At 37.1% G+C, this 20,755-nt stretch overlaps 1 protein-coding gene across 2 annotated transcripts in view; it reads right to left on the bottom strand.

Annotated features, from left to right (window-relative positions):
- bicc1a (BicC family RNA binding protein 1a) overlaps window positions 1-20,755 on the bottom strand; it is a 44,684-nt gene that overhangs the window by 13,698 nt on the left and 10,231 nt on the right. For both annotated transcript variants that reach the window (XM_067455643.1, XM_067455645.1), the window contains exons 2-8: window positions 19,868-19,914; window positions 10,579-10,648; window positions 6,113-6,192; window positions 4,976-5,134; window positions 4,026-4,079; window positions 1,817-2,002; window positions 437-691 (exon numbers count right to left, since the gene is read on the bottom strand). In XM_067455643.1, the coding sequence (XP_067311744.1) occupies window positions 437-691; window positions 1,817-2,002; window positions 4,026-4,079; window positions 4,976-5,134; window positions 6,113-6,192; window positions 10,579-10,648; window positions 19,868-19,914 (851 nt within the window). The remainder of the gene's footprint in view (window positions 1-436; window positions 692-1,816; window positions 2,003-4,025; window positions 4,080-4,975; window positions 5,135-6,112; window positions 6,193-10,578; window positions 10,649-19,867; window positions 19,915-20,755) is intronic.

The raw sequence follows: 20,755 nt of genomic DNA, 5'->3' as shown, positions 1-20,755 counted from the left end.
TCATTACTGGAAAAGCGGAAATGGTGCCGCCGACTGCCACGAGCTGCGTGTTGCTCAACAATCGCTCCACAATTGCACATGTTTTATAATGAGACCTCTAAGATTAAAATACAGTCTGAAATGGCAGTGTGGCTAAAACTGTAAAAAGCAGTGTCCTGTTTTAGAAAAAAATAAATAAGAGCAGAATAATAAATCTGGCAAGAGTATTAAAATCCATCTGGGTAGGGCACGTTGCTAAAACCTCAAGGTCTTCATCCAGCCCGGCATGAGTCTCATCATCTGTCACTACTTATAGTGACTCTCATCCAAACATCTCTCAATATCATCTCTTTCAACATAACGTGTTCTGTTTCGCAGATTGGCCACAAATATGGAGGGAGATATTAAATTAAAGAGCATGAGACAGAATAGAAAAAAAAACTAACTGTTGTCATACCATTAGCTGCTGTCTAGCCGCACATACACCATCAATGCTGCCCTGTATGTAGACAGCAGAGCGGCTAGTGTTGTGAGCGTTGAGCTCGGGGAAGTGTATATTGGCTCCAGTGCGCTGGGATATGTGCTTGACGTTGGCTCCGTTTCGGCCCAAAAGGAAGTGGTGGTGCTGGGGTGCAATGTCCAGTTGTGTGCTGACCAGCACTGAACCGGCCAAAGACCCAGCGAGGTGTTCTAATAACAAAGCCGTACCGCGCTGAAACACACAAATATGTTAGCAACACACACTTGATATGGATCTGCAGTTGCACAAACACACACAAGGATGCCACCATATGAGCTTACACAGACACACACTAATAAAACCATCGGCCATCTCTTGTAATGTCTTATATTATGTGGTGGAGGCTGCTGTTTTCAGTTTAATTTCTGGCAGCTCTACTCGAAAACTAAATTTCTCCATTTCATGAAATGACCTAGTTTCATTCCTTCTACTCAAGAGCTCTGCTCATTTCATATCTGCTAATGAATGCCACTACACTTAGAAGTTTTGACTGTTTTTGGGTGCACTTTTAAGGGTTGACTTTCACTGACAAATTCAGATTTGACCATTTAATTTTTTTATATAGGAAGATCATATTAAAAATAGTTTTAACACTATCGTTCAAATATTTGGGGTCACTAAGATTTAAAAAAAGAAATGAATATTTAAAGGCAACAAGAACGCATTAAACTGATCAAACATTCTACTTCTACGCTGCTACCAAAGTGTTTATTCTTCAAAGAATTCTGAAAAATAAGTATCAGTTTCCGCATGTTAAGCATCTCAACTGTTTTCAACCTTGATAATAATAATAAGAAATCTTTCGTGAGCACTAAATTATCATATTAGAATAATTTCTGAAGGATTATGTGACACTGAAGACTGGAGTAATGATACTGAAAATTCAGTTGTGTCATCACATCACAGGAGTAAATTATAATTGTCATAAGTCATTTTAAATTGTAATTATATTGCACATTCTTAGTGCTTTTACTGTATTTTTGGATTAAACAAACACAGCCTTGGTGAGCATAAGAAACTTCTTTCAAAAAAAAAATAATAATTTTATATATATATATATATATATATATATATATATATATATATATATATAAATAATTTTTATATTATATATATATATATATATATATATATATATAGAGAGAGAGAGAGAGAGAGAGAGAGAGAGAGAGAGAGAGAGAGAGAGAGAGAGAGAGAGAGAGAGAGAGACACGATATTAGAGTTCATTGCTTAAATAATACAAGCATAATAATAAAAACGGTCCCCATATCTTTTAACATCAGCATTGATTAATTTGCCTATCACTTTTTGCCTCACCTTAACGCCACTGGCATTGTTCTGGTTGCCACGGACGATGGCAGTGTTGCCATAGAGACGGGAGGGTGGTTTGAAGGAGATGGAGACATTGTAAGTGTGGGAGATATGCTGAACTACAGGAGAGCTACAGTCCACATGCTGTACCACCCCACTGCATTCAAACATCAACATCAATGGCAGCAGCTCCTACAAAAGGGATGGGGAAGAGTGATGCTTTTGAGTAGAAAATAGCAGACGGCTTGAAGACAACACAGAAGTTATGACATTTTTAACCACTAGGGTGCAGTACATAAAGCCCTAATCTAGGATTGACCTTTCAAAGTGGGCCACAAGGAGGCGTAGGGGGGCCAACAGATCATTTGAAAGGAAAAACAGTGTATTTAGGGCTTAATGTGTTAACTCAAGTTATTAATTGGATAGCTTTGTATACTGATGTAGTAATATATTGATATGAGTTTGAGAAAATATGAGCTTTAAGGCAAAATTCTCTGCAAAAATCCTGTTATAAGCACTTAAAAATACATTAAAATTTTACTAAAAGGGTTTCCCTTTAGGTTTATACATCTAATAGTGGGCAGAAAAAAAGAAATGCTGTCAAATTTAAAGGTTCAATATATAGATTTTTTGCAGTAAAATATTCTAAAACCACCAGGCCAGTGTTATATATTTTGTTCACTTGAGTTCTTACAATATCCCAAATATTTCCAGCTATTTGTAAATTGTTAGGAAATTGCTATTTTAACCAAGGAGCCGGGACGTCTGAGGGAGTCACCTGTCAAATATCTGCGTCACCCTCACTTTCCGGTTTTAAATGCTTTACTCTTAGCACTGTACAACAGCAGCCACCGAGCGAACGCACCGGCAGAGTAACGTCATAACAGAATTTTAAACACACTTAAATGTATCTAATATGATAAACAGAGCTGCGTTACCTCATACTCCTGACTGGAAAAATGGAAATAGCACCAGCAAATGTGCCCCTTCATAATGAAAGTCCCGATGCTCACAAGCAGTGGCGTAGCACCAAATTTTGGGCCCTGGGTACAAACCATCTTGCTGGGCCCCCGTACCAATGTATGTGTATGTATAGAAAACGGACTTCCCTGCCTCGGGCCCTGGTTACTCAGTACCCTTTATCCCCCCAGTCCCACGCCCCTGCTCACAAGCCGTATGTTTGCATAACAATCGCTCCAGCGGCCTTGCTCAGCTCCCTCAACACTCGGTCCTGCTCTGCTTCATACTACAATAACAATAATAACTGCATCCATGAACATGATCTCTGCCCGAGTCCTATCCCGATTCTTTTCTACTGCCTGTGAGGTGAAAACATTGTTTTGAATAGACGCCCTCTAGTGGATGGGAAAAGTTACATAGTGTAGTTTTAATTGTGAATATATAAGTGAATATTTAAAAGATTATATTTTACATTCTTGATTTCATGCAATCACAAATAAAAAAAACATTTTTTTGTGTGTGAGACATCATTTTTCTATAATGTAATGGGCCTTTTATATTAGCCTAGAAATCTAGACGCACCCTAGCGACACCAATTTTAATCTGCAGCGAGTGTCGTCTAGCAACTCTCAATACACTTCTGAACTGTAAACGCCAAACTCTGGTCGGGAGCTAATCACATCGTGTATAGAGTCGGTGGGCGGGGCTTAACATAATGATGTCCGAGTTTCGCTTGCGTGTTTCTAGTAATCACAGAAACTGGCGAACGGTGGTCTTTCGAATCAGCTTTGACCGCGACTCTGGAAGACTTGGAGTTAAGCTTTTCTCTGAGAAAAGAACAAAGAACGGCACTGAAGTCATTCTTAAAAAGGGAAGATGTGTTCAGAGTTTTGCCGACCGGATACGGCGAAAGTTTGATCTTTCAGCTAAGCTTCACTTTCGTTGTTTTGGTTGGTTGTAGCGCTATCCTATCGCGTGCAGAGGGAGTTTGAAAGACAACCGTTTATCCCGCCCCTCAGATTGAGCCCTGTCAAGGGTGAGTTTCCAGACCAAACATCTTGATGTGGGTCTGGCGTGTCAGGCTACCTTTATATGTGACAATATACAGTATAGCTGCCCAAATGGTTGGTTCTTCCCCGGGGGATCATCATATATGGGGTTCTTTGACATCAAAAAGTTTTAAAATCCCTGGCCTGCAAACAGTGACAAGTAACTATGAAAGGAAAGAAGAAAGCAAGCTCGAAAAAGGTCTCACCCGTATTTTAACTCGCGCTGCCTCTACACCAGTCAGCTGCCCCGCAATCGACACCTGACAGAAAAAGAAGGGGACAAAGAAATGATTGTTCTTCATGATCTTTCTTCGTAATATGTGCAGCTGTTTATTCCTTTCTCTCATCTTGTAAGAATTTTTTGTTAAGCTTAAATAGGATGCAGTGTCACGTCCAGAAAACTGATTTATTACCCATCGAAACATTAAATGGGAGTATGTGTGGCAGTGCGCCAGTCTAAAAAACCTTAATTAAAGGTCTTGCTAGTTCCCCCCCTCATAATTTCATCCCGGCGACGTCGCGTTTAATCAAGGCCTGTGCGAATTAATCCCGGTTTGGAACCAGGTGATTCGGCCCAGTTCAGAGAGTCCATCTGGTTTGGCTCTGAAGTCTGTGTTTGTGCATGCGTGTGCTTGTATACGCTACTAACATTCCAAACTGTCTGCACGCCTCGTCAGACCACTCAGCAGTCTATTTAAACCTGAGAGCCGTCCAACAGCCAATCAGATTCATCATACTCCAAACCGTTCTCATCCTCTAGCCAATACAAACTACCTCATGTCCCTTAGCCAATAAAATGATTCAGCTAGAGTTCAGCCACTGCTGGATAAAGTTGTCTGGATGGAAAAGATTTGCTGCTTAATTAGCATAAAAGACATTCTCATAGCAGGGATAATTCACAAAAAAACTAATTTTCTGTCATCACGTTTTTACCTTCATGTATTCACGCTTCATTTAATATTTTTGTGAAGAAAAGACCAAAATGTAAGTAATTAAGTAATCAGTAATAAGTAATCTTCCCTCTGCTGTAGTAGGTTTGTACAACACGAACAACAGAGAATTATCATTTTATGGTGAACTTTTACTCAAAAAAAAAAAAATGTATGAGTAGTTGCTGGTCTTGACTGAGTGTGTAGTGTTTTGTGTGTGTGTGTACCTGGTTGCTCTTTTCCCCCTGGCTGTGCCTGTTGGAGTCTGGGAAGTGTATGTGACAGCCTGTCTCTTCCATAACTCGTTTGATGTTATTGCCTCCTTTCCCAATAACATGCGAGTGTTCTGTGTGCGATACGTCCATCTTCAGGGTCACACGATTACTCTGTTGGTGTCAAAGTTTGTAACTTAGACCACACACCATTCATGGAAACCTTTCATAGCTGAATGAAAATATTTGAACCCTTTTCATAACTCTTATTAACTGCATTCAGATATACTAACATTCAAAAGTTTTTCCAAAACATTTAAAAATGGTCAGTAAATGCTTTATTTTTTAAAGAATTCATATTTTTACTCAGCCAGAAGGCATTAAATAGATCCACAGAGACTATTCATCAACGAATCCTGAAAAAAATGCATCACACAAACATATTAAGAAGCACTATTTTACTATTTTCAACACTGATAGTAATAAGAAATGTTTTTTAAGCATTCAATCAGCATATTAGAATGATTTCTAAAAAATCATGTGACACTGACGACTGGAGTAATGATACTGAAAATTCTTTGCATTCACATGAATAAATTACATTTTAAAATTATTTATTTCAATAGAAAGACATCATTTTAAATTGTAAAATTAAGCAATATTACTGTTTTACTGTATTTTTAAACAAATAAATGCAGTCTTGGTGAGTATAAGAGATCTCTTTCAAAAACATTAACTAAAAACCGACCACAAACTTTTAAACAATAGTATACGTCTGTCTTTCAGTAACTTTAGATTGATATAATAAACCTATTTCTACTGTCTGGGTTGAGCCACACATGGTTAAATCTTATTAACCCAACATCTCTCTCCACAAAACTAGATTAAATGTCAAATAACTTCTGATTGGTGTAACATTTCATAGAGGCTTTGCTACAAGAAATATTTATGCTTAAAACAAGAAAAAAATATTTCTCTATGGAGTAAGAAAAATAAACATTCTCTCCTTATATGCGATTTAGCTTTTAAAGATGTTTATATATTAACATACTTATAATTACCGATTTATAAAATTGTTTTTTTTTAATAGTGAACCCATAAAGACCACATTTTATCTGCAGTTACCATGACAGTCAAATGCTTAGTAGTTACCTTTGTGTCAAGAACAGACATTATTTTCTCTTTGGCCTCTCGCACATCTTCCCTCTTTCCGCTGACCTTAATATGTGGATCTGTGATGAGGAGGAGAGGAAGAGAGCACAGGATACAAGAACAATGTCATCCATTAATAAAGAATCTCCAACACATTTACAATAAATATAAAAATCACAATTGGTTTCAAAACCAGTCTTCTCAAGAGTTAACACTTTTCTTTTTCAGCTTTCCACACAGACACTTCCTACATACATCATGAGAAATAGCTACTTTACTGCCGCTCTCTAAAAATAGCTCCTGTAGTGTAACTTGTTGGAATTCAGTTTTTCTCTACACACATTCTCTGACTTGCTCACTTGCCCTAAAACGCTCCCACAGATGTCAGGATTTGGGCCTAGAAGAGCAGGGGGGGAATGAAACAGGAAGGATCACTGTCTTACACACACACACACACACACACACACACACACACACACACACACACACACACACACACACACACACACACACACACACACACACACACACACACCACTGTTATTGGGGGAGGTATTATAGTAACACCAGTAGGGGTCTCCTTGTCCAGCCCACCACACAATCCTCTTCCTGCCATGTGGTAGTCATCAACTCCAGCGTGTGTGTGTGTGTGTTTGTGTGGGGTTGCATGTGTGGCATGTGTTATGAATGGAGAAATGTCTATGCATGTCTGTGAAGAATCGAATAGTTCATGCGTGCATATACAAGGTTATTAAATCAATGCCAATGTCTGTCTTTCATTTGAAGTGCTCAATATAAAAGGTATGTATATTATATATTACACACACACTCCAGTAAAACACTAATATTTTGAAAATAAAAACTGTTTTCGATTTTACTATATCTTAAAACTTAATGTATTTCTGTGATGGCAAAGCTGGGTTTTCAGAAATCATTTTAATATGCTGATTTATTGCTTAAGAAACATTTCTTATTACCGGTATTATCAATGTTGAAAACAGTTGTGCTATTGAATATTTAAACCATGATCCATTTCCATGGATTCTTTGATGAATAGTAAGTTCAAAAGAACATTTATTTGACACAAAAATCTTTTTCAACATTATAAGTCTTTACTGTCACTTTTGATCACTTTACTGTGTCCTTATTGAATAAGTGTATTAATTTCTTTCATAAATAAATAAATCTTACTAAGTCCAAACTTTTGAATGGTAGTTTACATATTCATACACCGAAACAAACATAGACATGGTGGCTGAACATGGCTTCAATCAAGTCATTTATTCCTGTTGTCAACCAAACTGTCTGGTCTCTCTTCACCCCAGTTGAGAGTGATTTTGTTTTGTCCGACAGCCTCATTTAAAAGTGCTTTACTGACTCAGGTCAGAGTGAAACAGACATCTCTCAGATTGATAACATCTGTTACAGCAGCCGAAAAATATAAGAAGGAAAAGTGAGAGAGAAAATGAGAAAACAGTTTGAGACCTGGGAAAGTAAAGCATAGTTTAGCATGCGATGCGAGTCTAACTGTTAACCCTAACAGTGACCATTATTTACAACAAAAGGATGAGGGGACTTTACAGAAATACTGAAAAAAGGAGGCAAAATGTGCAAATAAAGAGAGATCTGGGGCACATCGACAAAGAAAATATTAAGGGAAAATGACTGATTCTGAAGAGTCAATGTGATACCTTAAGGTCAGAAAAAAGTTATTTTAATTTACAACAAATTACCAACAAATTGAACGTTTTAACACTTTTTTTGGCACTAGGCAATATGGCAGCAATCTTGGACTTATACTGAGGCCTAGCGACGTGAACGCAAAAGTAAAAGTTAGCAATATAATTTTAGAAAAATTATAGCTCCCATGAGGTGACCTACACCATGCAAAATAAATCAGCATTTACTAGGTTATTGATTTTGCAGGATTATTATTATTCATTTATTTGGGCGTTTTAAATAGAAAATTTACCGAGTGCAAGGTGATATGAACCTTCAAAATGTATTTTAGCCATGTGACAATGAGCCACATAGACAAAAAATGTGTGCAAACATGTACACGGGCAGACAGATAAACACAAAAACAGCTTTACAAAATATTAGCTCCAAAAGTACATTCATATGTCATCAGTTATATGGCGCAAATTAAAATACTTGTAATCTTTTGAATAAGACTTACGAGAATTAATGCAAACTGGCCTCTGTCTTTTAAACATTGAAGGTAGCAAAGAACACTAACTTCTTTTGAGAGAACTAATCCATCCAGCTCCATGTCACTCCTCACCCACACAAGATTCGGTTTTACCTAGTGTTGCCAGATCCGCTCGCATTAATCATTCAGAAAAACCCTTAAGGGACTGATTCTGTGGCCGATTACTTTCTATGGCTTTTTAAAGCCAACATTTCGGTATGAACTGTTGCCACAGAAAATTAGCGAACTCGCAGACTAGCTAAAACTAATCTCTTATACACAAGCAGATGTTAGTTACCATTTCCATTTTATATCAAAATACATCTACATTAATCCAGATACATTTGAAAATGATTTTCGTTTCAAAACATCCACACTAGCATTTTCATTTATTCCTATGTTGTCAAAGCTGTTGTCTTCAGTGTCACATGATCCTACAAAAACATTTTAATGAACCATTTTTACAGACTGTGATGACTGACTGTGAATAGCTTAATATTAATGTACAAACCATGATATATTTTTAGGATTTTCTGATCAAAAGAACATTCATTTGGAATATAAATATTTTTAAAGGGGTCATATAATGCCATTTTTGTACAAGTTAGTATGTTTCTTTAGTGTCTAAATTAAAAATTTGTAATATACTTTTATTAAAAATTCTCCTTAGTATTGTAAGAAAACATTTTACCTGGTCAAAAACAGCTCTGTTTTCAGTAAGCAATTTCAGTGCATTCAACTTTAAATGATACTGAGCTTTGCTCACTCCACCTCTCTGTTCTGGGAGGTGGTTTGACACAACACACGTGGAGGGTTGCCTTGACAACAGAGTCCCTGAGTGAGGACACATCTGTGCAACTGTATCAATTTAAACCAGAGTCGGACCCGGAACAAGGTGACAGCCCCAACGAAATTCGACAATTAAGGCTCGAACAGGACGTTTCTGAATCGTTGGTTAACATGTCACTTTGATCTATCTTTGTATATGTACTGGCAGGGTAACGTTAGCATAGTGAGATACGAATGTGATGTGTTTACTGATGTATATGTTAGTTCATTGTCAGATTGATGTTACAGCTAATGCCAATAAAAACTTTTTATCTGTTAATGTAGGTCTGTTCAAACTACACTCACTTCTTCTGGAGGTGCAGCAGGAACATGAATAGTTGGTAAATGATCCTTTTTTCAGGAGCAGCTTCTTAGCAAAACCTGTTTTATACTGACCCTCGGTTAAAAAGCAGTCTAGTGAGAAATGATTTGCGCAAACATGACAGCAATGATGTTGATCAGGGAGAATATTCCCTTCGAAAACAAAACTCAGCCACTGCGTCTCCAGCGGTTCGGATTTAGGAACATTAGAATGACTGCTGTGTTCATTATTACACCCAAGAACAGAACACCACAATCGCTTAGACGCCATTCTGCTACAGTGTATCAACAATGGCGGACTGTGATGACAGCTCGCTCAGGGCGGGTCTGTGTTGAAACGCTGCTGTCAATCAACTATCGTGGGAGGGGTGTCTGAGCGTGTGACGTCAAACGGTCAAACGGCTTGATTCGAGACAGGAGAAAACATAAGGAGATTTTTAAAAAAACACTGGATGGATTTTTATCATTATAGGATGGTTGTGTACAGGCACTGCCAACAAACATTTCCATACAATCAACTTGTAAAAGTCCATGTACCATTATCTGAACCCTTTAAAGTATAAACGTATACAAGTTTAATATGTCCTTACTGAATAAAATTACTAACGGTTATGTATCTTTGATCAGAGATCATAGAACATCGTGCAGTTCCCATTCGGGAAATCAATGTTGTGTATCTATTGAGAATCTTAAAAGAATAGGTTCACCAAAAAATGTAAACTGTCATCATTTATTCGCCCTCATGTCCTCCCATGTCTATATAATGAAAGTCATTAAAAACTAAGCCATTTGTCAAAATCTCTTTTCCACAAAGGAAAGAAAGTCGTACAGGTTTGGACTGGAATTAGGCTGAGTAAATTATGAAAATTGTCATTTTTGGGTGAACTACCCTTTTAAAGCTGTAAGATATTCCAACAAACAGCCAAAGGACAGGCTACAAATGACAATAACAACACAAAACACGATCGTGATGCTGAGAAAGACAGCAGGATACCAAATAAATATAACCACATTCTCTGTTAGACACGGGTTGGCTGCTGTGAACAGATTGTAGGTTTATGCCATGTGACTAGCGCAGCTACTTTTGCCATAACTACTGTCTGTCTGTGTGTTTGTGTGTGTATACCTTTTTTGGACTTTGCTCCAATCTTCAGTTTGGATGGCCAGGCAATCTGAGTGTTCGTTTCATTCATGACCTTAAACAAAAAAACTAAACATAAGTGGATGCAAATGCAATTTAAAACACTCAACTATGCATTAAAACACATGTTTAGTCCATCCATGTTTTGTCATTCTCAAACAAACACACAAGAACATTTTCAGTTATGCTAAAATATTCACACTGACAGAAATGTTCAGGCTGTTTCAATAGATGTCTTACAATCATCGCTCTTTCTGCCTAAAACATGCCCCACTTTCTCGGTTTCACACACATATACACACAGCTGGCTCAAAAACCTGTGAAACATGTAACAGCCAGTTGGCAGCGAGTCTTTGACAGGCCTAGTGTGCTAACAAGTAGCATATGTGAAGGAAAATAGAGAGAATGCAAGAATGGTAATGTGTTTTGTGTCCATATAAAATACACAAAAGAAAAACGTATGGTAATTTGCAGCTACATGAAAATACAGGTTCAAGGTTTTAGAAAACTCTGCCACGATTTTGCCTGGAGCTCAATCCTCCTTTGGAAGAAGGCAGAGCGCTTCACTATTTTTAGTGGTTTTGTCTTTCATGTAAATTCATTTTTTAGACTAAACCGCAACTTTGGCAACACAATCCTTTGTCTCTATAGAGAACACATTTCTGTACCCATTTTGTGGCGCACTCTCTATCTTCCTGTCTGTAAAAACCTCTTGGCTTTCATGGTCAGCAAGGCTTTACTGTACAGCAGTTCTCATGAGAAGTTTTGGCTACAAACCCTATTTCTTTCAGGAAAAAAACCTGAGCATGGAACTGCAGCAATTAACAAAACAAAAAAAAACTTAAGTGTAGTTTTCCAGAGGAGCTTTAGGAGAATCTCATCCTCTGGGCTAACACTAACTAGAATTAAATAAATTTTATATACATGCAGCATAGATGTGCACCTGCTCAACGGACAGATAAGCAATCATTTAGGCTACTGATTTATTGCTCATTTATTGTGAATAGGTCATGGAACTGAACTGACCCGTATGAACAAAAGACTAAAAAAGACGGTATAAGGAAGTAAACATACAGGCAACTGAAGTCAACACTTACGCATACAGTATGCATTTCTAAGGTGGTGTGCTGAAGAAACTAGTGGATTTGTGCACAGATGATTAAAAAAAGATGCAGCCAAGGAAGAGGACAAAGAGAGAAAAGTTTTTCTTGTATAGTTTTCCAGATTAAGTTATAATAAGGTAATCAGTTACATCTATTTTTTTAAGTTAAGAAATATAAAGTTTAAGTAAACAGATCTTGCAGATTTTTATTTTGTATTTATACATTTTAATTAATCTTAATTTAAATATTTGAGTAAGCTTACATACATTTAACAAAATGACCATGTTATCTCAAGTTAAATATTTAGTTGTGAAAACTTGGCTAGCTTTAACTAGCTAATTCAATAAATGATACCTTGCTAATTGGTAACACATTGCTTTGATAACATTAGCATAGCACTTGCTGAATGAGTACAGCAATATAAAACATTTAACATCTGTTCTCAAACTAAGCTCATGCTTCACTTGTCACCATGATGATACCCCACACCCCCATAAAATAACAGAAACTATTCTAAACTATCATAAAACAACTACAAAAATCTCCCACTTAACATTAATCTTGCACACAGAAAAATACTATATAACACTTAAATTTAGCATTTACTCTTGCTTTCATGTGTCATGGCAAAGCATGCAAGGAAATAGAAATTCCAGCCCATTTCAGTTAAATTTAAGTTTGTCTAAACTAAAATAAACAAGTTAAAAATGTAAAGGAGTTCATAAAGCTCAAAACAATGAAACAAATCAGATTACTTAAATGTGTCAGTTTTGACTACTCATACAAGTTAATTTTACTGAACTGATTTGATTTGAGTTAACTCTACTCAACAAACCAATTAATTATTTTGAGCATTAGGGTTTAGAGTCACCATAATATGGATGAGTATGTATAACAGCTCACTGTCCCTCCACTGACTAACTTCCCTGCCCTCCTTAGTGACCAAAGTTATGGTATGTAAAATGTTTAAAGTGACTCCCATTAGTGCAGAATTGTGACGGAATTGACCGAAGAACAAGTTTCATGAATTCCAATATGACTATTCAGAGCAGACTGAGGCCACATTGCAAAACATCCGACCTGTACCTGTATTCGGACCACAAATGGAAGTAGCCCAAATCAGAATAGAAAGATTCGATTCCAATTGGTTTGTGCTGTTCATACTGTTATATAAACACACGGACACACACACACGGACACACACACACACGGACACACACACACACGGACACACACACACACACACACACACATCACATGAGCAACAAAACATAACAAAAAAAATTTTGGGCCACGTTTGCCTGCAGTAGTCTCAAGCCATACAGTACACACACACACACGGACACACACACACACGGACACACACACACACGGACACACACACACACAGACACACACACACACACACACACACACATCACATGAGCAACAAAACATAACAAAAATTTTGGGCCACGTTTGCCTGCAGTAGTCTCAAGCCATACAGTACACACACACACACACGGACACACACACACACGGACACACACACACACGGACACACACACACACGGACACACACACACACACACACACACACACACACACACACACACCACATGAGCAACAAAACATAACAAAAATTTTGGGCCACGTTTGCCTGCAGTAGTCTCAAGCCATACAGTATAATCTCAACAATGGACCCTAGAAATGTCTGGCAGCAGTGAGTGATGTCATAAAACTTTTACTATCATGCAGAGTAAATACTTCAGTATTGTACTTATTTCATGTTTACACCCCAGCCTGCACATGCTCACGCATAATCTAGGAACATTCAGTCCCGCATGCTATTCTAAAATTTATGGCCCATACTTTTCCAGGTTTCATTAGTCTTGGACCTGTGGTTCAACAGCAGGCTTCAGTTTTTATTTTGTTTTGACACCCAAAAGGACAAAAGAACATGAGAATGTTTTTTTTGAAACTTAGGGGAACAAGTTTATTAATCTCTCCAGATCTTCATAAGTCTGTAAATTGCACGCACAGCTGTGACACATCCTGTGATTTAGAGTTGTGAAATTATGGCTTGAAACAGCAAAGTTCAGCAAAGCTACAATAAAACAGCAATCCACACACCCTTTTTACAGTGTTCTTGAATGAGGCAGCATTTCCTTCCATGTTACAACAAGCAAAAAAAATCATAACTTTACTGTAATACAATTCTGACTATCAAGCCATCAAATATTTTTAAATGTTCTAAATTACAAGCCTTTTCAAAGTGTCCAAAATAACTTCTATAATGCTTGATTCCAAATCATTCTGCATTTGTGAAATTATCAACATCTTTTATATTTGTTCATGTGTTTTTATGTCCTGCAAAGAATCACTCATTTTTCGAATGCATTGTACAATGTTGAAAATGTTGCTGATTTGAATGTCACCAATGTAACAATACATAACTAGCCTGATGTCGTCATACTCAATTCTAGTCAGAATATGAGTCTGAACTGCTCCATTGGGCTGTGATTATGGGGCATGTTTCAACCGAACCAGAAAAGACTTCAATTGGATAAATCTACAACCAATCAGAGCAACGGAGCGACGCATAACATTAGTTGTTAAATGTCAACAGAACTCAACTGCACTGTGTTGCCAAGTCTGCGGTTTTCCCGGGGGTTCTTTTGTGGTTACCCCCAAACGTCTTTTTTTCTTCTTCTGGAGAACCCGGATTTTTAATAAAATGCATAAATCTCTTGTCTCAGGGGGATATGAGGGGGGAGAAGCACAATCATTTGAATATACTCAAGGGTTTCTACTGATACAAAGCCATATGCTAATCGCTGAAGTAACCCTTTAACGTTTGAAGAAAAAGATGAGTGTAAACGATCTTTGCCGGTGTTGTAAAAAAAAGAAAGAATTTAAAGATACAGTTACTTACCAACATGATCATCATTTCTGAGAGAAATAGTGAAGGTGAATGCATATACAAACAAGTACGCCGTTTAGGATTAGAACAAATTCAACCCAAACGCCTTTGATGACGTGTATGATTACGTTACTGTTTATCATCTGTCCGTCATCGTCTAAAGCCCGCCCTGACAATTTCATTGGTTCGAACAGCTTCTGTTCAGGCATAATCACTCCTCTATGGATCAAGTCCAGAGCAAACTGCCCGAGCTCTAATGTTGTGGGCGGGGCTAAGTTCGGCTTGCATCCAGGCTAATATATAACAAGCTAACTGCAAGAAAAAATAAAAATATACAATAATACCAAATATAATTATTATAATTATATATTTGATGTATGTTAGATACACTACCATTCAAACGTTTGGTGTTGGTAAGATCTTTTTATGTTTTTGAAAAACATCTTTTTGAATAAATTTAGCACTGGTGATATTCTTTTTATAAAATTACTATATTACTAATTATATCCAAAGTCACTTGTAGAAACTTGTAAGTTAAAAACATAGCTACTTTATGGCTGCAGCAGTAGAAAATCCATTCTGTGATATTTGCAACATTGTACTTTTCAGTTAAGTTTAAAGTAAACATGGCGTTTCCGTTAAGCAACGCAACAATGTCAGAATTCGCTACACTGCTAATGACCTTGAAACCAAACGGAGACACAATCAAACATGCCTGAAGGAAACCTGAACATTTCAGATGGGATGAGAAGGTGAACGGTGCTTAAAGTTTATACAGGCAGAGAGCCAGATCCCATTTCCATTCTGTGTGTTTGTGTTGTGCTGCCACGCTGCTGTGCATTCTATAGGTCTTTATTCTCGACCTGCTCTCACTTTCTCTCTCGACTGCTTTCTTTGGCTCTGATCAGCAGATGAGGGAGATTTCTGACAGACCACACAGCAGTTTTTGGGTTTGCGGTTTATTTTTGTGACGGACCAGCACATACCTCTCAAATGGGTCAGACGAATTCAGAAAAATTTGGGTTAACACTACATTTAAAAAAGTTACTTTCCTATTCCCCCACACCCAATATCATCCTGTCACAGGAATGTATACACTCAGGAGAAAGAGTTTCAAACGGAAGTGACTTCAAAGTACCAGAGTCACATAAACTCTGATCTTCATTAAGTCATTAAAAATGGGCACAGTGATGGAGAGCAGAGTGTTTATATTTGACAAATGATGTGTATGAGAGAGTGCATGTCCAAGAGCATGTGTACCGAGATCTGCTTCCTGTTTCCTTTGTTGATTCAGCTGAGGAGCACTCAGAAGAATAAGCAAAGAAAAGAGGTGTGAGGAGAAGAAAAGGAGGGGAAAGGAACAAGGGAAGGGTTGGGAAAGCCTTTATTTTCACTTGAGGCTAAACTACACAGGTGTGTACTCAAAAAAAAAAAAAAAAAAAACACTAACACTAACACAAATCCATTACAGTACATTTACTTATCTGTAAGATGGGCTCTTAAGCCGTGTCCTTTACGACTGCCGCATGTCAGACTGTTTACGAACATGATTCCCGCTGTAAGCCATGTCACACTGTGGGATCTCAGTTGTCTTTAACGTCAGACTACTGTGTACGGCAGTCAAGACGCATTAACAATGAAGACTTAGAAGAAGATGATTTAGCCGTAGTTTTACAGCATCAATTCGTGACACGGTCACAGTGATGTGAGCAGCTTTTATACATGCATGGTGTATGCTGTATTACATACAGTGTTAGGGAACAAATGTGTTCATTTCAATCATCTTGAAAGAAAACTGTGGAGCAAGTGATGGTTTGTTTTTGTCACAGTAATTGCATCATCAGGTTGGGCACTCCTGTTGGTTTTCGATTCAACACTTAGTAGAAGTGTGCATCAAATTTTCTGAGTCTGACACTGCAAGAAATTTGATCGCAATGGTCATTAATTGGTTGTCTGTGAACATGTCAAACGATTTTGGAATGGGATGAGAGGAATCTTTTAGGATCCACAAAATTTGTCTCAGATGACCACACTGCAGTCAAATTCGTGCAGTGTCAATCCGGCTTTAGTGGCACATTAAGAAGTAAAAGGATACTCCTCCCAAACAACATTTCTGTCAGGACCACTATCGTAAAAGATGATTGATTGACTATTAGCATACAGTTTGGATTGGTGGTAGGGTTCTGTTCTGGGAAAGAACTACCTGCGCATCCATGCAGTCTAGCATGGATCAAAGCAGGGAGAGCAGCAGTAACCTTCCCAAAACAAAACCAATGCCGACATCCAACAAACAAAATCTGAATGCCCTTTTTTTCCAATCTTATGAGGGAAGCATCACCCCAATCCGCAGCAAGCAAGGACAAATTTGCAACACGCATGTTGCTATAACTAGGGCTGGACCTAGCCTAGAAATCTAGACGCACCCTAGCGGGCAGCAAATCTAATCTGCCCGCGAGTAACTCTCAATAACCTTCTGAGCTGTAAATGCCAAGCTCTTGATGGGCCAATCACATCGTGTATAGAGTCGGTGGGCGGGGCTTAACATAATGACTCTGAGTTACATTTTTAGGTTAACATACATGTGTGGTCTTTAGTTTGACAGACTGACTTAGAATTCTTCTTCTTATTCTTATTATTATTATTATAATTATATAAACCACCATTTTATTTTAAGTAATTAATACTTTTATTTAGCAAATTAAATTAATTATTTAACATTAAGTCTTGAACTTTCTATTCATCAAAGAAACCGAAAATAATTGACAAAATACAATTAAAAGTATATATATTTAAAAAAGAAGTTATTTTAAATATTTCTAATAAAAATGCATAAAAATTAAATACATTTATAAAAAGAAAAACATTAAAAAATATATTGTTTTACTGTATGTAATTGATGAACATAACAGGCTTTTTTTTATATATTTAAACAAAGCTTTTTTTGTGCGAATTGAGTAAATATGCAGAATAATTGTATAAAACAACAGTGAAGAGATTGGCAGAGACTACCGTTGTGGTGATGTTTGAGATAATGATTATGATGGAGACAAAGATAGGCAAAGAGACACAGAGAATGGCTGAAAAGCAAAAATGAACAACAGGCATAATTCCAACCCTTGCGCTGCAGGGAAGGGAAACTCAACAAAAGGTTTAATCACTGAAATGATTCCTCTCAACTGCCTGCCTCCCCAAAAACACCACTATCAAAATCATCAGATATTTGTGTGTTTCCTCCAATTATCTTTGCTTGTGTCTGATTCTCAGAAAACCAAAGCACAGACACCATCTGACAAGACAAAATAGTGACAACCGGTGGACAGAACAAAGTTGCCACTCCACATTGACATAGTCCATAGATCCACAGTCACATACAGACCAAATCACAAACTGACAATAAATTGATCCTAGTGCCTGCATTGTTTACACATCATCAATGAAGAACAGAATCATCAAGTCTGCTGATATTTGATCTCTAACAAAGTTTATTTCTCTGCTAGACATCATTGCAAAGATGATGAAGTATATAATGATGAAATATAAAGAAAATATGAGAAAATATATATATACAGATACAAGTACCATTGTATACTGCCTGAGAACTGGCAATTACAAAGAAAAGATAACCACAGAGGTTTTCTGGATCAACCGTGGAAAGACAGCAAAAGTGCAAGTAAGGACAGAAACCAATAATCATATCAATACTGCAACCAGAGTAGTGCTGTTCATAGACTATATGAAAACCTCAAACATCTAAGCCAAACCAAGAATATTTTGACAATTTCATTGGCCCTTGTTATCTCTGTTTATTAGAAACCTAAGCAGGGATCATTTGGACCAAATCAATCATCATTCTGAATTGGCCCCTTCATCGAGCATCTTTGGTCAGGTTTATTGTGTGTTTGAAGAACCATTACCGCAAGCTCTCTCAAATACAAAAACATGCTAGAAACACCAGCATGGTACTGAAACAAGGATGATAGTTGTGATAGAGTTTGTGTTAAACAGCTACAGCCTGTGAGATTTACTTCCGTCCTGCTTTGAAACAAATGCTGAACTTGATAACAACAACGTCCTATTTGAACATAATGAAGTTAAGCTAATAGCGTTGGCACACTAAACTGGGTGAATAAGGTGAAGTGGGACACTTAAGTTTGAAAATGTTGAAGATTCTGTAATAATGAATTACTTGTGTCTTACCAAACCCATAAGACCAAAATATTTTGATTTGTGTTAGAAAGATGAATGAAGTTCTTATGGGTTTGGAACAACATGAGGGTGAGTAATTCATGTAATTAAACATTTTGGGGTGAACTATCCCTTTAATCATCTCAACATGTACAAACATACTTAAGGGGGGTCTAATGCTATTTCATGCATTCTGACTCAATTTACACGGTTGAAGACGTCATAAATGGAGGAATTCCTTGTATACATGGGCACTTCTCCCTAATGAGCGTGTGCGCACAACAACTATCTCTAGTGCCAGAGTGTCAACAACGAGCTTCGTTCACATTACGGGAGCCGTCGACAGCGTTGTCATTTTGTTTTTAGACCACGAAATCAACAATGTCACTAAAGAAGTGAGTTTCTGGTTGTGAGGGAAAGTTAACCTTGTTCAGCTTCCCAAATAACCCAGCATTAAGGAAACAATGGATGCAGTTTGTTTTTTCAGAGCAGCAATTCTGCAAGTGTGTTTGTTTGTTCCCGGTCATGAGTCGAAACCACAGGTAGTGAGGGAAACTGCATCAAATGTCTTTGTTTAGTTGGCAATCGATGTGTAAGTACATATAATGTAAACAACCCAAACATATAATGAATAGAAAGTTATCCAGGGATAATGCCATGATGTATTTTGTGTGTGTGTGTGTGTGTGTGTGTGTGTGTGTGTGTGTGTGTGTGTGTGTGTGTGTGTGATATAGAGTACCTGTATTTTATAAATCTGATAAAACTAAACACTCTTCAAAGATATGAAGGATGCGATATTATACGTGGGTACTGAAAATTAACATGAGATTGGCAGAAACTGCATGTTATGTACCCTTTAATGTACTGTCACTTCATTTAATTTGTGCAAGCAAAATAAAAGTATTAATTTCTTTTCATTCTTTTATTTTTTTCACTGACCCCAAACTTTTGAATGGTATAGATCAAAAGAGCAAATGAAAAGACTTTGAGGCTTATATAATTGCTATAACCTTTGCTCTTTGGATCGAGTTTTTACTCATGAGAATTTATGGAAATAAACAAAAATAAACAAATGGATTCTCACCTTCTGAAAAAAATCCTCTCCTCCATTTATCCTTCCCTCACTGGCTGCTGTGTGAGAAAAAAAGAGAGATGTTTACATTACCAAGAGCAAGATAATTTTATTCCACAATTATTTCTGTTACTAAATTGTTGAAAATTGTACATTTTATTAAAAGCAATAAGGAATGATAAGCCATGCTATTTTGTGAATTAGTTTTAGGTGCTGTTAGACACGATGTGAAAAGCAAACAAGTTTCAATCCCAAATTCACATACTTACACGATGTATTCAAACACAACCACAAAACACACACATACAAGAATCAGGCAGGAGCATTCTCACAGTCTTCTGAAACTAAATGCATTTCACATGTCACACGCCTGTTTGTCTTTTACACACGCACACACAAGCAGCTGTATGCAAGCTCACACTATCATGAGTTATAGCTGACAAGAAAAACACTTCATAAATCTTCATAAACACACACTTGTAGAATCCCACACAGGGCTTGCATATGACTTATACATGCAAAGCATGTGTTGAAACTGATATTTGACACTAGAAAAAAGTACATTTAATCTAACTACTATAATGATCACTTAAATATGTAATATAATTAAAGTTTGATTTTAAAAAACTAAAATGTGTAATGACAAAGTCAGGTGCAATAAAAACATTGGGATCACAGGAAAATGTGATAATTTGTTTGCTTTGGTGGGACACTGGGTCTCCAGATGTTTGGTTTAGATTGTCCTATCATATGAAATTACACATTCATGTGTATGTGTCTGCATAGAGAGCGATTTATCTAATAGCACCAAGCCCTTTCCTGCACTTTACTTTACCTATAACATTGAAATATGGATTTCATGGAGAGTTCAGAACAACAAACCCCAAATGGGAGGAAATA

Source organism: Pseudorasbora parva, chromosome 10 (assembly GCF_024679245.1).
Source record: "Pseudorasbora parva isolate DD20220531a chromosome 10, ASM2467924v1, whole genome shotgun sequence".
In the NCBI taxonomy this organism is placed as follows: domain Eukaryota; kingdom Metazoa; phylum Chordata; class Actinopteri; order Cypriniformes; family Gobionidae; genus Pseudorasbora; species Pseudorasbora parva.
This window is presented reverse-complemented; position numbering and strand designations above follow the sequence as displayed.